The 21316-nt window shown below is 50.3% G+C and overlaps 1 protein-coding gene across 1 annotated transcript in view; it reads right to left on the bottom strand.

Moving 5' to 3' along the window:
* Positions 1–21316, bottom strand: part of DNAJC11 (DnaJ heat shock protein family (Hsp40) member C11) — a 298464-nt gene that overhangs the window by 16477 nt on the left and 260671 nt on the right. The window contains exons 11-12 of the mRNA XM_063943394.1: positions 19075–19230; positions 6797–6866 (exon numbers count right to left, since the gene is read on the bottom strand). Coding sequence (XP_063799464.1) covers positions 6797–6866; positions 19075–19230 — 226 coding nt within the window. The remainder of the gene's footprint in view (positions 1–6796; positions 6867–19074; positions 19231–21316) is intronic.

Here is a 21316-nt window from a genome sequence, read left to right as displayed (position 1 = left end):
AGGCCCTTCTCGGCCAATCTGGAGCAATGAGAATCGCTTGAACCTTTTCCCTTTTTATTCTTTTGAGAATTCTTGGGATCAGTGGAAGAGGTCGGAACACGTAAACCATCTGATAAACCCATGGAGTCACCAGAGCGTCTACCGCCACTGCTTGTGGGTCCCTCAACCTGGAACAATACCACTTTAGTTTCTTGTTGAGACGAGAGGCCATCATGTCTATCTGTGGAATTCCCCACCGACTTGTCAAGGACTCGAACACCTGCGGGTGAAGGCCCCACTCTCCTGGATGGAGGTCGTGTCTGCTGAGGAAGTCCACTTCCCAGTTGTCTATTACTGGAATGAAGATTGCCGACAGTGCCACCGCGTGTCTTTCTGCCCAGAGGAGAATTTTTGTTACCTCTGTCATTGCAGCTCTGCTCCTCATTCCGCCCTGTCGATTTGTGTACGTTACGGACGTCACATTGTCCGACTGAACCTGAATGGCTTGATCTTGAAGAAGATGCGATGCCTGGGGAAAGGCGTTGTACATGGCCCTTAATTCCAGAATGTTGATTGGAAGAATGGCTTCCTGACTTGGCCATTTTCCTTGGAACTGTTCCCCTTGGGTGACTGCTCCCCAACCTCTGAGGCTTGCATCCGTAGTTAGCAGAATCCAATTTTAAATCCCAAACGTCGACCCTCGGTCAGGTGAGAAGCCTGGAGCCACCACAGAATAGAAATCCTGGCTTTTGGCGACAGACATATCCTCTGGTGCAAGTGAAGATGTGATCCGGACCATTTGTCCAACAGATCCAGCTGGAATGGCCTAGCATGAAACCTTCCATACTGCATAGCCTCGTAAGAGGCTACCATCTTCCCCAGAAGGCAAATGCACAGATATCCGGGTTGGTTTTAGGACATCCCGCACCATTGACTGGATTACCAATGCCTTTTCTAAGGGAAGGAACACCTTTTGTTCCTCCGTATCCAGGACATTCCTAGGAACGGAAGCCTCCGTGTTGGTTCCAGGTGGGATTTTGGCAGGTTCAGAATCCACCCGTGATCCTGGAGAAGTCTGGTTGAGAGGGCGATGCTGTCCAACAACCTCTCCCTGGAAGGCGCTTTTATCAGTAGGTCGTCCAGGTATGGTATGATGTTCACTCCCTGTTTGCGGAGGAGAAACATCATCTCTGCCATCACCTTGGTGGAAACTGGTAGTGACAGTCCTGCAGGGCAAACCTTAGATATGTCTTATGAGGCGGCCAAATCGGAATCTGAAGGTACGCATCCTTGATGTCGAGAGACACCAGGAATTCCCCTTCCTCCAGACCTGAGATCACCTCTCTCAGAGACTCCATCTTGAATTTGAACACCCGTAAGTACGGGGTTCAGTGGCTTGAGGTTTAAAATGGGCCTTACCGAACCGTCCGGTTTCGGTACTATAAACAGGTTGGAATAATAACCCTTGTTTTGTAGGTGTAGTGGAACTGGAACAATGACCTGAGTCTGTACCAGTTTTTGAATCGCTGCCTGTAAAGTCAAACTAGCTTCTGAAGAAGCTGGTAAGCCGGATCTGAAGAATCTGGGTGGTTGGCTTTCCTGAAATTCCAGTCTGTATCCCTGTGCGATAAGCTCTTTGACCCAGGGATCTTGACATGATATCGTCCATATGTGACTGAAATAACGTAACCGGGCTCCCACCTGCCTGTCTTCCAGGCAGTGCGGTCCACTGTCATGCTGAAGGCTTTGAGGAAGCAGATCCGGAGGTCTGTTCCTGAGAACCTGCAGCAGCGGGTTTTCTGGGTTAACTTTTACCGCCTAGGAAGGTTGTAGAAGAACCCTTGGATTTTCCTTTAAATTTTGCATTCCGAAAGGACTGCAGAGTTGGAGCAGAGTAGGTTTTCCTAGCTGGGGTTGCTGCGGAAGGAAGGTATGTAGACTTACTCGCCGTAGCTTTGGATATCCACGTATCCAGTTAATCTCCAAAAAGAGCCTCACCCGTGAATGGTAGGCTTTCCACGCCTTTCCTGGAATCCGCATCCGCAGTCCACTGGCGTAGCCACAAGCCTCTGCATGCTGACACTGCCATGGCAATTTCCTTTAAGGCCTCCACCATAAAGTTAGCAGAATCCTGAATATGCTGTGGGAGTAAAATAATCTCTACCCTGGGTAAGGAATCTAAGCCGTCAATTAGGTTACCTGACCACTTAGCAATGGCCCTAGTGATCCATGCACAAGCAATAGTGGGTCTCTGGGCCACCCCAGCCGCAGTGTATAAAGATTTGAGAGTGGTCTCAATCTTGTGGTCCCCTGGGAACCGGTAAGACTATAGTATGCGACAACCTGGACACTGATGCGTCCACAATCGGTGGGTTTTCCCATTTCTTCCTATCCTCCGCAGGAAAGGAAGAAATCAGCCTTTTAGGGATCTGAAACATTTTGGCAGGGTTCACCCACATCTCAGTATGAGACAGCTTAGTAGAAATATTTGAACTCATCCCTTTAATGGAGGCCAACCATGGGGGTTCATCCCCACTGGACTGGGAGTACAGGGTAGTGAGAGACATTCTGCTGTACAAAACACACAGTCCCTCGAGATGATTGTAAAGGGGCACCTACACACACACACACACACACACACACACACTAGTGAAAACACAGTATATGTAGGCAGGGTCCTCAGAGAGACACAGAAATCAGAGCCAGCCACACAGCGCCCCTTCTAGCAAGGTAAAACCTAGCTGGGTCGCACAGAAATAAGCACCTTAGTAGTGGTTATAATCTTAAACTTGCTCCCCACCTTTACTAAGACCCTCTGGTACCACGGAGGAGACTTGGAGTCCTTGTGGAGGAGCTGCGCGTCCCTGGGAATGCTGCCTGTATGAGCTGCAGAGGGAAATGGTGCTGGAGAGTTGTAGTATCCGCTCTGAGTGAAGCCCCACCCCCTGTAATGGCGCGCGGCTTCCCGCATTTTTTATACTGGCCCTGAGGTAAAAAATGTTTAACCAAGAGTTAAAATCCCTGTTAGTACGTTGTGGCCAGTGTGGGCATCAGCGGAGGCTCAGCGCGCCTCTCACAGCGGGACATACCGTCAGCGCGTGTCTGTCTGAGCCCCCTAAAGCGCAGCCTGCAGTCAGAGCTGCACTCCAGCCATTGTGCCGCCATTCCCGCTGGCGCCCCGCTAACTGGGACGCCGGCATTGTACTCACCACTCTTCATCTTCTGTAAGATAGGAATGAAATAGAGGGCGCAGATGAGCTGCACCATCCAGAGGGAGGGGGGGTTCAGGAGCTATGTTTTGAAACGGTGGTATGTCGGCCGGTGTCTCGAGGGCCGTGTGTGTGTGTGTGTGCTTCCAATAAAGCAGTAAAGCAGAGGTACAGGGTCCCAAGGAGTGTCCAGCGGGGTCCCCCAACCAGGATCCACAGTGTTTGATGTGGGCGGCGGTGCTGGTGGTGTGGAGTTGCTGCCTCTGCCTCTTCTAAGATGGCCGCCAAGCGGGTCCGTTTGGTATGCGGGAGTTGAGTGCGGCAGTAGCCTGGCAATTCAGGCAGAGGTGTCCAGTGGTGAGCGGAGCCCTGTGTGGAGTCGCACTGGGCCCAGCCGAGCAATGCAAGCGGTGGTGTGGTGCCTGCTATTAGTGATTGCCACCTCCAATATGGCCGCCGGACAGTGCACTCGTGATTAGAGTGCTAATTTGTGTGAGGGTGAGTGTGAGTAGCTGTGGGGGGCTGTGTACCTTCGGGGGGGGGGGGTCCGGTGGCGGGGAGGCCTCCGTAGTGTGTGTGGAGGGTTGCGTTGGTGGCGTGGAGCTCGCCGCGGCCGGACGCCACCTCCAAGATGGCCGACGGACGGATCCGTGCGCCGAGTGCAGAGGAGCTGTGGCGAGGGTCGGAGGTCGGGCAGGTCTATGAGACGCGTCTGGCGGTGAGCGGAGCCCGGAGTCGTCGTGTGGAGAGTCTCACCGGGTCTGTCAGACAAGTGCAGCCTGCTGTGCGGGGCCCGTCCCGAAAGTCTGCCCCTTCCAATATGGCCGCCGGACGGAACACTCCTGGCTGGGGCAGCACCCAGCGCCGTTTGTTTGGTGAGTGTTGATATTAGCGGCAGCAGTGGGTAGTTAAGCACCGTTGGGAGGGGGGGGGTGCTGCGTCCGGAGGGTGCTCGGTGGCCTGCGGGACGGTAGGAGGCCGCGTCGGGTCCACGCCAAAATCGAGGCCCCAGGCTGGAGGGTGCGACTGGGCCTCAATCCGCAGGAGCTTTTTCCAGTTGCTCCCCGATTCTGAGGTCGCAGTCTAAGTGTCCCCCTGAGTGCTGTAGATGGGGTTCTATAAATTGGGGTACTTTGTGAGGGGTTTTTGGTTAAAAATAACCCGTTTAAGCCTCTGGGAGTGGGGAGCTCAAGGCAAGTGTGTCTGTTCCTCACAGTAGCTAGGCCACACCCCCCACCACTCTTCATCTTCTGGCTCTGTTAGGGGGTGGCGGCGTGCTGCGGGAGGGTATGCAGCGCCATGGTGTGGCTTGCGAATGGCTCCCTCAGGAGCTCAGTGTCCTGTTAGCAGAGAAACGGGACCATCTTAAAGTGCTCATGGCTCCTAGTGGACCCGTCTATACCCCATGGTACTAATGTGGACCCTAGTATCCTCTAGGATGTAACAGAAAATTAAAATAAATGTATTTGAACATAGTTTGTCCAGATGCAAAGTTATCTTGCTTTCTTTTGTTTTGCTCAGAATCAGACCAAATAGCCTGTGTTAGTAGTTTAGGGTTTATTTCCGATTTCAGTGGCTGATAGGTATTAATGAAGTGTCATAGACAGACAGTCGATGAAGGGCACATGAAATCAGCTGCAATGCTTAACAATCCCCCAAAAAGATTTAATGGAATTTGGCAAAAGTTTTCCCCCCCACTTAAACCTCCTCCCAAACGACCCAACGCCCAATAACAATTTCTACAGCAGAGTGGCTTTCTTCCCGTCACCCCTACGCTTGTCTTTAGGTTGGGAGTGGAGGGGCAGTAAAGTCCCCAAGTATGGGGAACATGGTTTCCCTGTCGGGCTTCTAAATGATAATACATTTAATTTATTTTGAATCCTTCTACTGTATATGTTCATTTACACAATGACCATTCAGATCTGTGTCTGTTCCGGGTCAGTAATACAGTCCCCTCTGCACTTCCATCACATCAGTTCCATTGTGGAATGCGGTCTACCAATATCCCATGCAGGCAGATTGTTTCATGTCCACAGAATAGATTTACAACCACTCTGGAGAAGGTGGTAAAATGTTCGGCTACTGTATCCAGGGGTACAGCAACGGAAAGAATCAGAATGTCCCCAGGTCCGGCCTAAATAAGATGTGTACAGATGCCATATTGGCTGTGTGAGGTTACATATATGTAACAGGACAAGCACAAAGCTACTTACTGTGACCAACAATAAGGCATACTTCATGCTGCATGTATCGGTGTGCACTGCTAAAGTAATGGCTATTAATCCCAGAACATGCTATGCCCCTCCTGCCTCTCTGCCGTGCCTCATTGCCATTGTAAGCAATTGCCTCTATACGTTCCATCTTTAATTCTCACTTTCCGCTTTGCCATGCCCTCTTTCTTCTATGCTGCTCCCTACCGTCTGCTCTGCCATGCCCTCTTCCTGCTGTGCTATACCGTCTGCTCTGCCATGCCCTCTTCCCTCTATGCTGCGCTATACCGTCTGCTCTGCCATGCCCCTCTTCCGTCTATGCTGCTCCCTACCTTCTGCTCTGCCATGCCCATCTTCCCTATATGCTGCGCTATACCTTCTGCTCTGCCATGCCCATCTTTCCTCTATGCTGCGCTACACAGTCTGCTCTGCAATGCCCCTCTTCTATCTATGCTGCTGCCTACCTACTGCTCTGCCATGCCCATCTTCCTTCTGCTCTGCCATGCCCCTTGTCCCTCTATGCTGCGCTAACACCTTCTGCTCTGCCAAGCCTCTCTTCAGTCTTTGCTGTGCTACACCTTCTGCTCTGCCATGCCCTTCTTCCCTCTATGCTGTTCCGCACCTTCTGCTCTGCCATACCACTCTTACCTCTATGCTGCACCACGCTTACCACTCTGCCATGCCCTTCTGCCCTCTATGCTGCACTGCACCTTCTGCTCTGTCATGCTCCTCTTCCCTCTATGCTGTTCCCCATCTTCTACTCTGTCATGCCCATCTTCTCTCTATGCTATGCCCCACATACCACTCTGCCATGCCCCTCTTCTCTCTAGGCTGCACTGCACCTTCTGCTCTGCCATGCCCCTCTTCCCTCTATGCTGTTCCCCATCTTCTGCTCGGTCATGCCCATCTTCTCTCTATGCTATGCCCCACCTACCACTCTGCCATGCCCCTCTTCTCTCTAGGCTGCACTGCGCCTTCTGCTCTGCCATGCCCCTCTTCTCTCTATGCTGCACTTCACCTTCTGCTCTGCCATGCCCCCATTACCTCTATGCTGTTCCCCATCTTCTGCTCTGTCATGCCCATCTTCACTCTATGCTATGCCCCACCTACCACTCTGCTATGCCCCACCTACCACTCTGCCATGCCCCTCTTCTCTCTATGCTGCACTGCACCTTCTGCTCTGCCATGCCCCTCTTCTCTCTATGCTGCACTGCACCTTCTGCTCAGCCATGCCCCTCTTCCCTCTATGCTGTGCCACACTCTACATCACCCCTATCAACATGGACAGGGCTTGAGCATATGTGGATTATTGTACAGCATGTAACGGATTTTCCTTTACTCCCATCGCCATAGCATTTACATTGTACACATAGGAGGTAAATGAAATATAACACTCACGGCAGCCTCTGCCTCTTGCTTTTTGTGTACTATTTCAGATGCAGAACTCTCCCTTTGCTTCTCCAGGTCCCTATAAATGAAACAACAGTGAAGGTGAGTACCCTGATAGGTTGTCGGCAATGATCCCCTAGTGACTGGGTGCCTGGCTCACTTCCACAGCTCATTCAGGTCTACTTACAATGGTTCTAGTCGATAGGGGTTTATCTGAGCCAATTCTGTGTCCTTTCTAATTAAAATCCTCCAGTCAGGCTTAAATAATAAGTCCATCCAAACACAGAACACTAGACTTTAATGGTTACATTAAGGTGAAGTCTGGAGCATCAGCTTATTTGAGAGTCAGAGCTGTACGCATTGTACTAGGAGGGAGGAGCATGGACTACAGTACTGACTCTCAAATCAGACAGGCAGTGGTTAGTAGAGCAGAAAAAATAAGATTTTACTCACCGGTAAATCTATTTCTCGTAGTCCGTAGTGGATGCTGGGACTCCGTAAGGACCATGGGGATTAGCGGCTCCGCAGGAGACTGGGCACAACTAAAGAAAGCTTTAGGACTACCTGGTGTGCACTGGCTCCTCCCACTAAGACCCTCCTCCAGACCTCAGTTAGGATACTGTGCCCGGAAGAGCTGACACAATAAGGAAGGATTTTGAATCCCGGGTAAGACTCATACCAGCCACACCAATCACACCGTATAACTCGTGATACTATACCCAGTTAACAGTATGAAATATAACTGAGCCTCTCAACAGATGGCTCAACAATAACCCTTTAGTTAGGCAATAACTATATACAAGTATTGCAGACAATCCGCACTTGGGATGGGCGCCCAGCATCCACTACGGACTACGAGAAATAGATTTACCGGTGAGTAAAATCTTATTTTCTCTGACGTCCTAAGTGGATGCTGGGACTCCGTAAGGACCATGGGGATTATACCAAAGCTCCCAAACGGGCGGGAGAGTGCGGATGACTCTGCAGCACCGAATGAGCAAACTCTAGGTCCTCCTCAGCCAGGGTATCAAACTTGTAGACTCTGCAAAAGTGTTTGAACCCGACCAAGTAACAGCTCGGCAAAATTGTAAAGCCGAGACCCCTCGGGCAGCCGCCCAAGAAGAGCCCCTTTCCTCGTGGAATGGGCTTTTACAGATTTAGGGTGCGGCAGTCCAGCCGCAGAATGTGCAAGTTGAATCGTGCTACAGATCCAGCGAGCAACCGTCTGCTTAGAAGCAGGAGCACCCAGCTTGTTGGGTGCATACAGGAGAAATAGCGAGTCAGTTTTCCTGACTCCAGCTGTCCTGGAAACATATACTTTTCAGGGCCCTGACTACATCCAGTAACTTGGAATCCTCCAAGTCCCAAGTAGCCGCAGGCACCACAATAGGTTGGTTCACATGAAAAACTGATACCACCTTAGGAAGGAATTGGGAACGAGTCCTCAATTCCGCCTTATCCATATAAAAAACAGATAAAGGCTTTTGTATGACAAAACCGCCAATTCTGATACACGCCTGGCCGACGCCAAGGCCCACAGAATGACCACTTTCCACGTGAGGTATTATAGCTCCACGGATTTAAGTGGCTCAACCCAATGCGACTTCAGGAAATCCAACACCACGTTGAGATCCCATGGTGCCACTGGAGGCACAAACGGGGGCTGACTATGCAGCACTCCCTTAACAAAAGTCTGAACTTCAGGCAGTGAAGCCAGTTCAATTTTGGAAGAAAATCGATAGAGCCGAAATCTGGACCCTAATGGAATCCAATTTTAGGCCCATAGTCACCTCTGACTGTAGGAAGTGCAGAAATCGACCTAGCTGAAATTTCTCCTTTGGGGCCTTCCTGGCCTCACAGTACGCAACATATTTTCGCCATATGCGGTGATAATGGTTTGCGTTCACTTCTTTCCTAGCTTTAAATAGCATAGGGATAACTTCCTCCGGAATTCCCTTTTCCTTCAGGATCCGGCGGTCAACCGCCATGCCGTCAACGCAGCCGCGGTACGTCTTGAAACAGACAGGCCCCCTGCTGCAGCAGGTCCTGTCTGAGCGGCAGAGGCCATAGGTCCTCTGAGATCATTTCTTGGAGTTCTGGTTACCAAGCTCTTCTTGGCCAACCCGGAACAATGAGTATAGTTCTTACTCCTCTCCTTCTTATTATTCTCATTACCCTGGGTAAGAGAGGCAGAGAAGGGAACACATACACCGACTGGTACACCCACGGTGTTACCAGAGCGTCCACAGCTATCGCCTGAGGGTCCTTGACCTGACGCAATATCTTTGTAACTTTTAGTTGAGGCGGGACGCCATCATGTCCACCTGTGGCCTTTCCCAACGGTGTACAATCATTTGGAAGACTTTTGGATGAAGTCCCCACTCTCCCGGGTGGAGGTCGTGTCTTCTGAGAAAGTCTGCTTCTCAGTTGTACACTCCGGGAATGAACACTGCTGACAGTGCTAACACATGATTTTCCGCCCATCGGAGAATCCTTGTGGCTTCTGCCATCGCCATCCTGCTTCCTGTGCCGCCCTGTCGGTTTACATGAGCGACCGCCGTGATGTTGTCTGACTGGATCAGCACCGGCCGGTGTTGAAGCAGGGGTCTAGCCTGACTTAGGGCATTGTAAATGGCCCTCAGTTCCAGAATATTTATGTGTAGGGAAGTCTCCTGACTTTTCCATAGCCTTGGAAGTTCCTTCCCTGTGTGACTGCCCCCCAGCCTCGAAGGCTGGCATCCGTTGTCACCAGGACCCAGTCCTGTATGCCGAATCTGCGGCCCCCTCGAAGATGAGCACTCTGCAGCCACCACAACAGCGACACCCTGACCCATGGAGACAGGGTTATCCGCCGATGCATCTGAAGATGCGACCCGGACCACTTGTCCAACAGATCCCACTGGAAAATCCTTGCATGGGACTTGGCGAAAGGAATTTCTTTGTAAGAAGCTACCATCTTTCCCAGGGCTCGCGTGCATTGATGCACCGACACCTGTATACGTATTAGGAGGTCTCTGTCTAGAGACAACAACTCCTTGGACTTCTCCTCCGGGAGAAAACCTTTTTATCCTGTTCTGTGTCCAGAACCATACCCAGGAACAGTAGACGCGTCGTAGGAACCAGCTGCGACTTTGGAATATTCAGAAACCAGCCGTGCTGTTGTAGCACTTCCCGAGATAATGCTACTCCGACGAACAACTGCTCCCTGGACCTCGCCTTTATAAGGAGATCGTCCAAGTACGGGATAATTATTTCGGCCATTACCTTGGTAAATACCTCGGTGCCGGGGACAGACCAACGGCAGCATCTGGAATTGGTAATGACAATCCTGTACCACAATATTGAGGTACTCCTGGTGAAGAGGGTAAATAGGGACATGCAGGTAATCATCCTTGATGTCCAGTGATACCCTGAAAATCTCCAGGCTTGCAATAATCGCCCTGAGCGATTCCATTTTGAACTTGAACCTTCGTATATAAGTGTTCAAGGCTTTCCATTTTAGAATGGGTCTCACCGAACCGTCTGGTTTCGGTACCACAACATTTTGGAATAGTAACCCCGGCCTTGTTGAAGGAGGGGTACCTTGATTTCACCTGCTGGAAGTACAGCTTGTGAATTGCCGCCAGTACTACCTTTCTCCGAGGGCAGCAGGCAAGGCTGATGTGAGGTAACGGCGAGGGGGAGTCGCCTCGAACTCCAGCCTGTATCCCTGTGATACTATTTTCAGAACCTAGAGATCCACCTGTGGGCAAGCCCACTGGTCCCTGAAGTTCCCGAGACGCGCCCCTACCGCACCTGTCTCCACCTGTGGAGCCCCAGCGTCATGCGGTGGACTCAGAGGAAGCGGGGGAAGATTTTTGATCCTGGGAACTGGCTGCTGGTGCAGCTTTTTTCCTTCTTCCCTTGTCTCTGTGCAGAAAGGAAGCGCCCTTGACCCGCTTGCTTTTCTGAAGCCGAAAGGACTGTACCTGAAAATACGGGCTGTGAGGAAACCTGAGGTAAAATTTTTTTATTCCCAGCTGTTGCTGTGGATACGAGGTCCCAGAGACCATCCCCAAACAATTCCTCACCCTTATAAGGCAGAAACTCCATGTGCCTTTTACAGGCAGCATCACCTGTCCACTGCCGGGTTTCTAATACCCTCTTGGCATAATGGACATTGCATTAATTCTGGATGCCAGCCGGCAAATATCCCTCTGTGCATCCTTTATATATAAGACAACGTCTTAAATATGCTCAATGTTAGCAAAATATTATCCCTGTCTTAGCGTATTAATATTATCTGACAGGGTATCAGACAACGCTGCAGCAGCACTATTTATGCTGAGGCAATTGCAGGTTTCAGTATATAACCTGAGTGTGTAAATACAGACTTCAGGATCGCCTCCTGCTTTTTATCAGCAGGTTCCTTCAAGGTGACCGTATCCTAAGACGGCAGTGCCACATTTTGACAAACGTGTGAGCGCCTTATCCACCCTAAGGGATATCTCCCAACGTGACCTAACCTCTGGCGGGAAAGGGTACGCCATCAGTAACTTTTTAGAAATTACCAGTTTCTTATCGGGGGAAACCACGCTTCTTCACACACTTCATTCATTCATCTGATGGGGGAACAAAACACTAGCTGCTTTTTCTCCCCAAAAATAAAACCCCTTTTATGTGGTACTTGGGTTCATGTCAGAAAATGCGTAACACATTTTTCATTGCCGAGATCATGTAACGGATGTTCCTAGTGGATTGTGTATATGTCTCAACCTCGTCGACACTGGAGTCGGACTCCGTGTCGACATCTGTGTCTGCCATCTGAGGTAACGGGCGTTTTTTGAGCCTCTGATGGCCTTTGAGACGCCTGGGCAGGCGCGGGCTGAGAAGCCGGCTGTCCCACAGCTGTTACGTCATCCAGCCTTTTATGTAAGGAGTTGACACTGTCGGTTAATACCTTCCACCTATCCATCCACTCTGGTGTCGGCCCCACAGGGGGCGACATCCCATTTATCGGCCTCTGCTCCGCCTCCACGTAACCTTCCTCATCCAACATGTCGACACAGCCGTACCGACATACCGCACACACACAGGGAATGCTCTGACTGAGGACAGGACCCCACAAAGTCCTTTGGGGAGACCGAGAGAGAGTATGCCAGCACACACCAGAGCGCTATATAATGCAGGGATTAACACTATAACTGAGTGATTTTTCCCCAAATAGCTGCTTGTATACATATATTGCGCCTAAATTTAGTGCCCCCCCCCTCTCTTTTTAACCCTTTGAGCCTGAAAACTACAGGGGAGAGCCTGGGGAGCTGTCTTCCAGCTGCACTGTGAAGAGAAAATGGCGCCAGTGTGCTGAGGGAGAAGCCCCGCCCCTTTTTCGGCTGACTTTCTCCCGCTTTTTCTGGAATACTGGCAGGGGTAATTTTACATCTATATAGCCTCTAGGACTATATATGATGTAGATTTGCCAGCCAAGGTGTCATATATTGCCCTCAGGGCGCCCCCCCCAGCGCCCTGCACCCATCAGTGACCGAAGTGTGTGGTGTGCATGAGGAGCAATGGCGCACAGCTGCAGTGCTGTGCGCTACCTTGGTGAAGACCGAAGTCTTCTGCCGCCGATTTTCCGGACTCTTCATGCTTCTGGCTCTGTAAGGGGGACGGCGGCGCGGCTCCGGGAACGAACACCAAGGTCGGGTCCTGCGGTCGATCCCTCTGGAGCTAATGGTGTCCAGTAGCCTAAGAAGCCCAAACTACCACCTGTTAGGTAGGTTCGCTTCTTCTCCCCTTAGTCCCTCGCTGCAGTGAGTCTGTTGCCAGCAGATCTCACTGTAAAATAAAAAACCTAAATATACTTTCTTTCAAGGAGCTCAGGAGAGCCCCTAGTGTGCATCCAGCTCAGCCGGGCACAAGAATCTAACTGAGGTCTGGAGGAGGGTCTTAGTGGGAGGAGCCAGTGCACACCAGTTAGTCCTAAAGCTTTCTTTAGTTGTGCCCAGTCTCCTGCGGAGCCGCTAATCCCCATGGTCCTTACGGAGTCCCAGCATCCACTTAGGACGTCAGAGAAATGACCATTACTAGGGATGGAGGGGATAGGATGAAATCATGGGCACATTTTTAATATTGGGTGAAAATGGTCATCAAGCGTGGACGGCTACTTATTGTGTGTGGACAGTATTGCTAGAAAAAGAACATTTTAAAGAGCTTGGAGCAGAGCTGCTGTGATCACTGTATCTTCCCAAATACAGCAGTAATTATTTATTACTAGGTGATTCACCGCGCCCTACGGGCGCTCTTCACACAGTCGTGGGGGGCTGTGGTTGGGGGTGTGGCAGGTGCGTGGGAGACGCGGATGGGGGAGGGGGGACGCTGGTGGGGGAGGGGTGGTTGCGGGGGTGGTGTTGGTGGGGGAGGGGCGGGTGCGGTGGGTGGGGGTCCGGAGCCACCGCAGGTGCGTGGGTGCCGTGGGTGGGGGTCCGGAGCCACCATGGGTGGTGGAGGGGGTGGTGTGCGGGTGCCGCGGATGGGGCCTGGAGGTACTGCGAGTGGGGGAGGGGCGGGTAATGCTTCTCCTGCTTCTCCTCCTGGAAGCAACTAGGCTGCTGTCCTCCCATTGGCAGTGGCTCTCCCGGAGACTCGCACAGCAGCCAGTCACTATTGTTAGCGCCGGTGTCCCAACGCACCGCATTACAGGGAAGAAGATGCACTCAATAAACTACAGCTCCCAGCAGCCCTTAGCGCCGGAATGCTTCGGCGCTAAGGGTTGCTGGAAGCTGTAGTTTATTTAGTGCCTATACTTCCCTGTAATGCAGCGCGTTGGGACACCGGCGCTAACAATTAGTGACTGGCTGGCAGAACTGACTGACTCGCTGAATCAATGTAAAAGGTGAAAGTGCTGTGCAGTGTCAGCATCCAGACATTACCCTCCGTGATATCACCCACTCTATCTGATACATTAGCCATCTCGGGGTTTCCAGGCCGGCCAGGTGCTGTGTTGCGGAGTCAGGGCCTCTGGGGATCTGTGCGCAGCTGTGGCGGGGAGGCACCTCTGTGACATCACGCGCAGAGGAGGCTCCGGGGCTCAGAGAGTATGCAGCGCAGGGAGGCCTATGAAAGCCTTCCGCTGTGCCGCTTTCATACACATCTATGCCGGTGGCCGCAGCAGCTTTTGTTCCACCTGCGCTGCGGCTAGGGAGTGGGGATTTTTGATGCCAGAGGGGGCAGGCAGACTGGCGCCGGTGCATGTGCAGTTCTGACCTGATCGCTGCACTGCGATGAACTGCAGCGAGCGATCAGGTCAGAATGACCCCCATAGGACGCTGTAGGAAAAGTTTTTCCCCCCCTATCTACAGCAGAGACTTGCTGCAGATGCAGTGGCACACCCTCCAGGTGGACCTTTTTGGCAGATACAGCACCTTTTTTTTATGGTCTGTACCGATTTTTGGCTCTCCAAACGTCCATTGAAAGTATAGGAAATTCGAATTTGTAGTGATTTTTATGTGTAAAGTGTTGGAGGGTACGTTGCTGCAGATGCGGTGGGCCTATATTGGGGTGTGAGGCTGGAGCTGGAGCTCCATGAGCCCCACTGTTAATCCTGCTCTTGGAACACACACTCACACAGCAGCCAAAGGACAGAGCCTCCCATTGGATGTAACCTGTGTGGGAGGGCGTTTCTCACCCAATCAGCTGTGGACTGGGTGTGATAGACCTGCTTCTAACCCAATGAGAGCTCCTAGCCACGCCCAGCATTAGCCACACAGTCACAGATCTGGGCAATTATATAGGAGAGTGTTGTGTATTTAAATAGCGCCACTGGATTCTGTACATGGATATTAAAGTCGACGAAGAAGGGGGAATTGGGCGTACGCTGCTGAAAAACACTACTATGCAGAATGGTGCCAGGTACTACTATGCAGAGAGGTGCCAGGGACAGCTATGCAAAGAGGTGCCAGGGACAGCTATGCAGAGAAGTATCAGGGACAGCTATGCAGAGAGGTGCCAGGGACAGCTTCAGTATACAGAGAGGTGCCAGGGGACTGCTATGCAGGAAAGTGCCAGAGACTGCTTCAGTATACAGAGAGGTGCCAGGGACAGCTATGCAGAGAGGTGCCAGGGGCAGCTATGCAGAGAGGTGCCAGGGACAGCTATGCAGAGAGGTGCCAGGGACAGCTATGCAGAGAGGTGCCAGGGACAGCTATGCAGAGAGGTGCCAGGGACAGCTATGCAGAGAGGTGCCAGGGACAGCTATGCAGAGAGGTGCCAGGTGACTGCTATGCAGATAGGTGCCAGGGACAGCTATGCAGAGAGGTGCCAGGGGCAGCTATGCAGAGAGGTGCAAGGGACAGCTATGCAGAGAGGTGCCAGGGGCAGCTATGCAGAGAATTGCCAGGTGACTGCTATGCAGAGATGTGCCAGGGACAGCTATGCAGAGAGGTGCCAGGGACAGCTATGCAGAGAGGTGCCAGGGACAGCTATGCAGAGAGGTGCCAGGGACAGCTATGCAGAGAGGTGCCAGGGACAGCTATGCAGAGAGGTGCCAGGGACAGCTATGCAGAGAGGTGCCAGGGACAGCTATGCAGAGAGGTGCCAGGGACAGCTATGCAGAGAGGTGCCAGGGACAGCTATGCAGAGAGGTGCCAGGGACAGCTATGCAGAGAGGTGCCAGGGACAGCTATGCAGAGAGGTGCCAGGGACAGCTATGCAGAGAGGTGCCAGGGACAGCTATGCAGAGAGGTGCCAGGGGACTGCTTTGCAGAGAGGTGACAGAGAGTGCTTCAGTATACAGAGAGGTGCCAGGGAGGTGACAGCTATACAGAGAGGTACCAGGGGACTGCTTTGCAGAGAGGTGCCAGGGACTGGCATGCAGAGAGGTGCCAGGGACTGGCATGCAGAGAGGTGCCAGGGACTGCTATGCAGAGCGGTGCCAGGGACTGCTATGCAGAGCGGTGCCAGGGACTGCTATGCAGAGCGGTGCCAGGGACTGCTATGCAGAGCGGTGCCAGGGACTGCTATGCAGAGCGGTGCCAGGGACTGCTATGCAGAGAAGTGCCAGGGACTGCTATGCAGAGAAGTGCCAGGGACTGGCATGCAGGGAAGTCAACATCTGCCTGTGGTTTACTACTGATCACCATCCCCATTGTGTGCCTGCACTATACTTGCTGCAAACAATAAGCCCCCAAGCAGGTGCATTCTCATTATGTCCAGGTATGTGTAGCCCACATGTTGCACGAATCATTATACCTTTATGTGAGAGCACCCCATAACACCCAAATTCCACCTCTTCAGTCATTAATGTAGATGTGATCACAATGTGTACGTCTATGCATCACCCACACTTGTGCACCTCCATTTTCCAAGCATGCGTCGTGAATTTTATGCAAGAACTCTTCTGCACATGGGCTTACGTTCAACTCTGCATCACGGTCTATAAGGCGGTCACTCTGTTTACAGTTTGCAGGCATTTATCCTTTCTGTACTGACTGTTACTGCCCCCCCGCAGGACTGGTATATACCTTGCCCAGACTACAGACAGATCGTGCGAAGTGCGTTCTATACCGCATATCAAAACTTCCCTGTACCATCAGTGCTCGAAGTGGGCCAGTGTACGCCAGAACGTCATACCGACACTTCGAGCACTGACCCCCGCCTCCTTTCAAATTCTGCACTGTCAAGCGCTGGAACCGGCAGCCAATCAGGGGGAGATTTCAAATTGTGGCGCCGCGGTCATAGGGACCGAAGGCCATCTTTACACCACCGCTGCTCCGGGCTGTCACCTCTTCACCGGCGCCACTGCTGCCCATGTCATCCTCCGCACCGCAGCCCAGGGCTTCTCCTTTGTCCCTGCCGTCACTCTCTCTGTCACGCTCCCTGTCCCTATGTCCTTGCTGTCACTCTCCCTGTCCCTGAATTTTGGATCATACTGTGTGGCATAATGTGAATTTTGGCTCATACTGTGTGGCATAATGTGAATTTTGGCTCATACTGTGTGGCATAAAGTGAATTTTGGCTCATACTGTGTGGCATAATGTGAATTTTGGCTCATACTGTGTGGCATATTGTGAATTTTGGCTCATTCTGTGTGGCGTAATGTGAATTTTGGGTCATTCCATGGGAATTTTAGCTCATTCAGTGTGGAATAATGTATAAGGGGCACCAATACTAGATAATATAAGGGGCCCTACTATGGTGATGCATAATGTGTATAAACTATAAGGGGTATATGATGTGGTATACTACACTTAAGGACACGCCCCCTTTGAGTGTCCACGCCGGGGCGTGTGGATAATTAAAACCTTCGCTTTTCCATACCCCCACTTCAAAATCTCCACTTCGACCACTGTGTACCATACTATGGGGTGAGGTCAGTGGTGCAAGTGGGCGGGTACGGGTGGGTACGGCGTACCCGTAAGAATTTAGCCGTGGGTACGCCGTACCCACACCGACGGGCCGCCGCTCCTCGCACCGCCGCTGATGTGAGGGAAGGAGAGCGCAGCCTGTGCCTCTCCTTCCCCTCAGTCTCCGGCGGGTGTCATAGTTTAATTCAGCGCCGATCCGTGAGCCAATCAGAGCTCGCGGTGCGAGCTCTGATTGGCTCACGGATCGGCGCTGAATTAAACTGTGAGACACCCGCCGGAGACTGAGGGGAAGGAGAGGCACAGGCTGCGCTCTCCTTCCCTCACACAGGACGGCAGCGGCCAGCGGCAGCGGTGAGCAGGGAAGGGGGGGGGGGGGGGCATGTTATACCTGGCACTGGGGGGGCATTTCTATCTGGCACTGGGTGGGCATTTCTATCTGGCACTGGGGGATATCTGGCACTGGGGGGCATATATACCTGGCACTGGGGGATATCTGGCACAGGGGGGCATATATACCTGGCACTGGGGGATATCTGGCACAGGGGGGCATGTATACCTGGCACTGGGGGATATCTGGCACAGGGGGGCATGTATACCTGGCACTGGGGGATATCTGGCACTGGGGGGGCATGTATACCTGGCACTGGGGGATATCTGGCACTGGGGGCATATCTGGCACTGTAGGGGCATTTCTGTATCTGGCACGGGGGGCAATGTATATCTGACACAGTGGGAGCATTTGTGTATCTGGCACTGTGGGGCAATGTGTATCTGGCACTGTGGGGCAATGTATATCTGGCACTGTGGGGCAACGTGTATCTGACACTGCGAGGCAATGTATATCTGGCACTCTGGGGGCATTTCTGTATCTGGCACTGTGGGGCAATGTGTATCTGGCACTGTTAGTCAATGTGTATCTGGCACTGTGGGGCAATGTATATCTGGCACTGTGGGGCAACGTGTATCTGGCACTATTGGGGTCATACGTGTATCTGCCCCTCCCCCATATGTGTATCACGCCCCCATTTTCATTGGCCACGCCCATGTGGCATTTGGCCACACCCATTTTTTTTGCACGCGCGCCTTCGGCGCGCGCACACAGTACCCGTAAGACATTTTTTCTACTTGCACCACTGGGTGAGGTGTATCAAACCTTCTAAAGAGGACAAGTGAGACACCAATCAGCTGCTAGCTATCATTTATCAAATACATTCTATAAATAATAGTTAGAAAAAAGATATTATGGGCAACTTTTCCACCTATCTTCTTTAAAGTGCTTGATACATCTCCCCCCATATCATTCATGAGTGATATCATAGTACTTTATTATAAGTTATTGAGTGATCAAACTTATAAACACTGTAGGAAATGTCAGAACGGATGCAAAATAAACAAAGTGTATGTCTGTAAAAAGAGAAAATGCAGGTGCACACTCCAAGTACTAAACACTACTAATCAGAAAATTTATATAAAACTGCAATATAACAGAGTAAAATCAAGGTACTTAGCATAATTTTTGTCCAAAAATATTGCCCCAAAATACTGGCCCACCAACAGCGACCAGGAGACCTCATCTGGCAGGTTCCTAACATTCCTAAGGTTTCAAGTCCTGTATTTATGTGTTTTAGGGAAGTTAGACTTTAATCTCTAACAGAGCCAGGACTGCTATAAATGATTAAATATTCCCCGTACAACGCTATGTGATATGAGGGTGTTGATCAATAAATGATATTAATCGCTGATCTACTGCTATACAACAATAAACATATTAAAACCCCTCTATTTTATACTAGACAGTAATTTTTACAGCAAGAAAAGTAACTAAATATTAAAATAATTAGCCTGAATAAATGACTAACAAACACTGAAAGAGACCCCGATTTTCCTTGCACACAGAGAAACCGTCTTGCAGAATTATTTGCAGAGCGTCTGTGAAACACTTACTTCTCTTTCTGCGCCTTGAGGTAAGGTTTGATAATAAGCCGGTGCATGGCCACATAGATAACAAGGGGTCCCACGGTGGCATAAAACACAGCACTCGGTAGAAGCTGATCTGTCAGGTGGATAGGGAAGAAATATGTCTGACTAGCTCTATTCAACCTGCAACAAAGAAGAACAGGAATAGATTAATAGAAATAGTCTGCAGGCTGTGAGCAAGGAAACAACCCGTAATTTATACTTTCCAATGCACGCGGAATCTCATCTGACCTACAGTGCATAACTTGACACATCTATTATCTCCCGGGTTGTAATATGTGCACATCTAATAAGTAGCTGCTGGTCAACCTGAACAACAGACTGTTCATTTAAAGACGCCAGCAAGCCTGAAAAATAAATAAACTGAATGCCAGATAGCCATTTCTTTAAAGGAGGGTAAACGCAAATGTTTCTGTTTAATCAAATCATTTACTCTCTTCAGTATTATTTGTCAGAATGACGGATGATAATCGTGCAACTTACCATATGCGAAAAAGAAATCCAACTTTCTTATTCTAGTTAAATACTGTATATTGAATCACAGTATATTGAAACAGGGCGCCCTCTGGTGTTAGAAGACGGAATTACTGAACTGCAGTCAAATCAACACCATTTACAAAAACGGAAATTAGTTTGCACACCCATAATTTGGCTCCCCAAATGACCAGACTCATTTTTACATTGCTTCACACCAGGGAATTACTTTATTTGCTACATATTTGTGCTGTGTGTGATACCATTTAAACGGACAAACATAAGAAACATTTTCCATGATTACTCTCTATATTGTTACCTACCCGTTAATTCAGAAATATACACCTAAATTTGATACTTTCCCAGTACAGAGGTGAAAATTCTGTGCACTTTATTCTAGGCCTCAAGCAATTAGAGAATGAAAGGCAGATACTTCAGTGTGTTTGTATCTCTTTCTAGTGCTATGCGACGTAACCCTCATATCTGGTTTTATAAGGTCGGTAGGACTAAGAAACAATAGGCAGTACAAACGTTAGGTGCTAATTCTATTGCGGTTGAAATTTAGGCCACCTTCATGTTAATCAGTTGTTTTTCTTATTTAGTTGTAGTATTTTATCTCTTAGAAGAGAGGTCCCAAAATCTGGTCACCAGAGTTCCCAGTATGACGCACACAGATACTTGGGCTCCCAGTATAACGACATATAGATACTTGTGTTGACCACTGCATATTAACCATTTGACCATTGAACTGTCAACATTTGAGCCTGTGGACCATCTGGTGTCAACCCACTTACTGTCTATTTATCTACTGTCTATCTTCCATCTGGATACAGGTAGAAGGGATCAGGTGTTGGATCATGCGATGAAGGCTGTGACTGTATATAAGGTGGAAGGGGTTATGTGATGGAGGCTGTGACTGTATATAAGGCGGAAGGGGTTATGTGATGGAGGCTGTGACTGTATATAAGGTGGAAGGGGTTATGTGATGGAGGCTGTGACTGTATATAAGGCGGAAGGGGTTATGTGATGGAGGCTGTGACTGTATATAAGGCGGAAGGGGTTATGTGATGGAGGCTGTGACTGTATATAAGGTAGAAGGGATCATGTATGTATTGGGAGACTGTGACTGTATACAAGGTAGAAGGGATCATGTGATGGAGGCTGTGACTATATAAGGTAGAAGGGATCATGTATTGGAGGCTGTGACTGTATATAAGGCAGAAGGGGTTATGTGATGGAGGCTGTGACTGTATATAAGGCAGAAGGGGTTATGTGATGGAGGCTGTGACTGTATATAAGGCAGAAGGGGTTATGTGATGGAGGCTGTGACTGTATATAAGGCAGAAGGGGTTATGTGATGAAGGCTGGGACTGTATATAAGGTAGAAGGGATCATGTATTGGAGGCTTTAACTGTATATAAGGTGGAAGGGGTTATGTGATGGAGGCTGTTCCTGTGTATATATTAGAAGGGATCATGTGTTGGAGGCTGTGACTGTATATAAGGTAGAAGGAATCATGTGATAGAGGCTGTTCCTGTGTATATAAGGTAGAAGGAATCATGTGATGGAGGCTGCTCCTGTGTATATGGTAGAAGGAATCATGTGATGGAGGCTGTTCCTGTGTATATGGTAGATGGGTTCATGTTGGAGTCTGTGATTCTGTATAAGGTAGAAATGTTACGTTTGAGGCTGTACAAGGTGTAATTCATATGGGAATAATGAGAAATGTATAAAT

This window comes from Pseudophryne corroboree, chromosome 10 (assembly GCF_028390025.1).
Source record: "Pseudophryne corroboree isolate aPseCor3 chromosome 10, aPseCor3.hap2, whole genome shotgun sequence".
NCBI lineage: Eukaryota > Metazoa > Chordata > Amphibia > Anura > Myobatrachidae > Pseudophryne > Pseudophryne corroboree.
The sequence above is the reverse complement of the archived record's forward strand: the minus strand, read 5'-3'. Positions and strand labels throughout refer to the sequence as shown.